The sequence below is a fragment of the Elephantulus edwardii genome, unplaced genomic scaffold, assembly GCF_000299155.1.
Source record: "Elephantulus edwardii isolate Elephantulus edwardi_28Jun2011 unplaced genomic scaffold, EleEdw1.0 scaffold00212, whole genome shotgun sequence".
Classification (NCBI taxonomy): domain Eukaryota; kingdom Metazoa; phylum Chordata; class Mammalia; order Macroscelidea; family Macroscelididae; genus Elephantulus; species Elephantulus edwardii.
Window position 1 is genome coordinate 1,473,705 of NW_006399962.1, and position 4,355 is coordinate 1,478,059.

A 4,355-nucleotide genomic window follows, 5' to 3' on the forward strand; every position below is an offset into this window, starting at 1 on the left:
AGGCTGGGCTCTATGAGAAGTGTGGTGTCAGGATTGGTAGAAGATCTATTAACAATCTGCGTTATGCAGATGGCACAACCCTGCTTGCTGAAACTGAGGAGGACCTCATGCACTTGCTACAGAGGGTCAAGGACTGCAGCCTTCAGTATGGACTGAGGCTCAATGTCAAGAAGACAAAGATTCTCACCACTGGACCAACTGGCAGCATGAGGATGGATGGTGAAGAAATTGAGATTGTTCACAGCTTCCTTTTGCTCAGCTCCACAGTCAACACTCTTGGCACCAGCAGCCAGGAAATCAAAAAACATATTGCAATGGGAAAGTATGCTGTTAGGAACCTCTCTAAAGTACTCAAGAGCAACAGTGTGTCTCTGGAAACTAAGGTGCATCTGATACAGGCCATGGTCTTTGCAAGCACTTGTTATGCATCAGAGAGTTGGACAATAACTAGGGAGGATAGAAGGAGAATTGATGCCTTTGAGCTGTGGTGCTGGAGAAGAGTACTGAGGGTACCATGGACTGTCAAGAAAACAGATTCATCCTGGAGAGGGTTAAACCAGGCTACTCCTTGGAGGCAAGGATTCTGGAGCTTCATCTGACATACTTTGGACATGTTGTAATGAGGGACAGGTCCTTGGAGAGGGACATCATGCTTCGTAGGGTGGAGGGACAGCGCAGGAGGGGAAGACCCTCTATGAGGTCGATTGATTCAGTGACTGAGATAATAGGGATGGGTGTGTAAGAGGCAGTGCAACTGGTACAGGATAGAGCAGGGTTTAGGTCTGTTGTACATAGGGTCGCTAAGAATCACAAGCGACTCGACGGCACATAACAACAACATAACAACAAACCAAAATGGGCACAGGATATGAACAGACACTTCAAAGACATTCAGATGGCCAACAAGCACATTAAGAAATGTTCAAAATCCCTAGCTCTAAGAGAGATGCAAATGAAAACAACTATGAGATATCATCTCACCCCAGTAAGAATAGCAAATTTTAACAGAGCAGCAAACATCAAATGCTGGAGAGGTTGTGGAGAAACTGGAACCCTTATTCACTGTTGGTGGAAATGTAAAATGGTGCAACCACTACAGATGGCTGTATGGCACTTTCTCAAAAAGTTGGAAATAGAAGTATCATTTGACCCAGCAATTCCACTACTGAGAATTTACCCTGAAGAAACCATAACTGCATCCAAGCAGATATATGCACACCTATGTTATTGCAGCTTTGTTCACAATAGCAAAGACCTGGAAACAACCCAAGTGCCTATCAACAAACGAATGGGTAGAGCAGCTCTGGTATAGTCACACAAAAGAATACTATGCAGCATTGAAAAACAAGGAACTCATGTAGTATTACACAAAATGGGTGACCCTGGAGGACATTATGCTGAGTAAAATATCTCAGTCACAAAAGGACAAATATTGTATCGGGCCACTGTTGTAAAACAGGCCTGAAATCGGGGTTGAAAGAAGACAGAGGAGGGGAGGAATGATGTATACTGCACTGAAACGGATGAGGGAGAGAACTGTTTAAAAGGGATGTATGATTGGGTATTATTTTCATGACAGGAGTCCAGAATGAAGGCTGCACAGCGGAGTGGACTTGGGGGGAGGGACTGCATAACAATGAAAGAGTTTTTCTTTTACTTTTCAAGGTGAAGAGTGAATTGTGGGGGTAGCAGTGGGCAGGGAAAAAAGTGCAACAATGAATGAATGGAAAGGCTAAGTCTCTGTAAACTTTCATTAAAATTAATTTTTAAAAAAGAGGAACGAACTGGGGAGGAGGGTAGAAAAATAGTGCAACAATGAATGAATGAAAACCCAAAATCTCTGTAAATGTTCATTAAAATTAATAAAATTTAATAATAAAAAAAGGAAAAAATTTAAAAAGAAGAAACCTTAGGAGGCAATGCGTTTATGGAGGGGATGGGAAGCAACAACTTAAAAAACGGGAAGGTGAATATGATTGCACAACTCTAAAAGTGCTATCAAAGTATTATACATGCAGCATCTGTCTGGTGTCGGTTTTACTGTACATAGTCTCACAACAACAAAATAAATTTTTTAAGCCAAACTGCCTCGCTTTACTGCATAACTGCCATCAGAAGTTAGATAAGCAACAAAAGACGTGGTCAAAAAGGACTGAAAGGTTTCTAGCTCAGTATCTCATTCATGCCAATATTGGTGCTTGAAAAAGGCGGCAGGGCCTTCTCAGTAGGGGAAACTGAGGGCTAGGCCCCAGCTCCGCCCCTGAATCTACCCAGTGCGCTCCGAGGAGCCTGAATCCAGCCTATCCCACCCCTGAGGCTGAACCCCAAGGCCTGAAGCGAAGGTATCCAGCCTTCTGTGTCGCTGGCCCCACCCTACCGATCCCCAGCCTCCCGGAGGCGACTCCTACTTGTCTCCAGCGTCTTCAGGAGCCTGAGCTGGCACTTCTGATTGCTATCGAAGAATCCAGAGAGGAACCTTTGCTGGGGCTTCTCTTCCGCCAACTGCTCGGGGAAGACCTCGCACGCAACCTGCTGCTGCTGCAACTGGTCCTCTGCCACCGGGCTACGCCCGCGCTCGTCCGGTGCTTCCGCCATGCTGCCTGCGACCTCTTCACTACCTCCTCCTAGCTTTGGCAGCAGAGAGACCGGGAAAGGGTACTTTCCTCCAGCCTATCTGGCCGCCCAGGCGAATACAGGCTCCGCCTAGAACGTGAGGTGGGAGGAGGGGTGGGCGGGGCCAGAGGAGTGGGCGGGAGGTTTACATCAGTGGGAAGTGCATTGGGCGGGGCCAAGCTCTCTGGGCACTGGGCAGGGCCTGGGAGGTTGCTGGGGAAGGAGCTTGCGTGGGGGTGTTGGGGAGGGCGATCTGTGTGTTCGGGCATGACCAGAACTCGTGGTCGAAGGATCCAGCAAAAGGCGCTTCGTGGGGCCGAGTGAGGATCCCTGCACCTGGCAGGTGGTTGAGCAGGGATTCTGAGCCCTATGCTTGCGGACGCAGGAAGATCTTACCCTAAATGCTTCACTCCCTGGGGTGCTGCAGTCCTCATCGCTGCCCTTTGGGTCTTATAAACATCCATCCTGTTAAATGTCCTCTTGTTAAACTACTAAAGGGTCGCGCCTCCTTTCAGATCCACCTTCCCTACCTACTGGTCTACAAGAACCAGTCTTCCTCTCCCTCTGCAGGACTCTGCCATCTTGCCGTTTTTGTTGCTATGTGCCGTCGAATCCCCTGCGACTCTTAACAACACTGTGTACAACAGCTCTGAAGCCTGCCTTGTCCTAAGCCAGTCTCACTGTCTCCTACCTACCCCTATTGTCCTAGTTACTACTACAGTAAACAATCCAACTCATCCTGAGACTTCCTTTCCTGCGCTGTCCCTCCTCCCTTCCAAGCATCATGCCCTTCTCCAAGGACTGGTCCCTCCTGGCCACATGCCCACGGAACTTCAAAATCCTAGCCTCCAAGCAGAAACTTAGTTTCACCCTCTCCAAGACATACTTACTTGTTTTCCTGGTGGTCCATGTTATGTTCAAGGCTCTTCTCCCTTTTTCCACAGACAGGCCAAGTGCCATTTCTGGACCTGTTCCTGACCACAATCAAGCCTCTGTTCCACTCATACTGAAATCCATGTTATTAAAAAATACCTGAAAGTTACAGTTATTATAAATAAGTTGTTGTTGTTGTTGTTGTTAGGTGCAGTTGAGTCAACTACGACTCATGAACAACAGATCAAACCCCATGCCATCCTCTAAGATTCTAACATGCTCGAGCCCATTGTTCCAGTCACTGTGGCAATCTATTCTTACCGTCTCTGTCTGACCTTTCCCAGCATGAAGCCTTTTTCCAAGGACTGGCCCTTCCTAACAACATGTCCAAATTTTTGCCATTCTTGCCTCTAAGGATACCCTGGCGGCACTTCCTCCAAGACAGATTTTTTGTTCTTATGGCAGTCAGTGGACTATCCAGTATTCTTCTCCAACACTACAATTAAAAAGCATTCATTCTTCTTTAGTCATTCTCATTCTGAAAAGCCAGACTCCATTTTTAAATGTTTTCTTCTTCTTTGCCCCAAGCATCTCAGAGTTGTGCCTTGAACTGCTTCCCAGAACAGTAACTGCTATTATCTATTATGTTTTGCACTCCACATAATTGTTTCAACAGCAAACTGCTTTCCATGTATCTCTGTAACCTTGAAATGTCTCAAAAGCAAAATGCTGTTCCTGTATCTCTGTGCCCCTCAAGTGTTTTTAACAGTAGACTGCTGTAGCTAGTAGCCCTGTTTTCTACAGTAAAAAAAAAGTATTAAAAAGCCTCTTAGCAAGAACCTAGAGAGGAGTCCTGCCTCCTTGCTGGG

At 46.5% G+C, this 4,355-nt stretch overlaps 1 protein-coding gene across 1 annotated transcript in view; it reads right to left on the bottom strand.

The window, feature by feature from the left end:
- The window catches only part of LOC102852713 (mitochondrial inner membrane protease ATP23 homolog), a 26,500-nt gene extending 23,876 nt beyond the window's left edge, over positions 1-2,624 (bottom strand). Inside the window, exon 1 of the mRNA XM_006897555.1 lies at positions 2,409-2,624. Within this exon, the coding sequence (XP_006897617.1) occupies positions 2,409-2,595 (187 nt within the window). The 5' untranslated portion in view covers positions 2,596-2,624. The remainder of the gene's footprint in view (positions 1-2,408) is intronic.
- Positions 2,625-4,355: the final 1,731 nt, after the last annotated feature.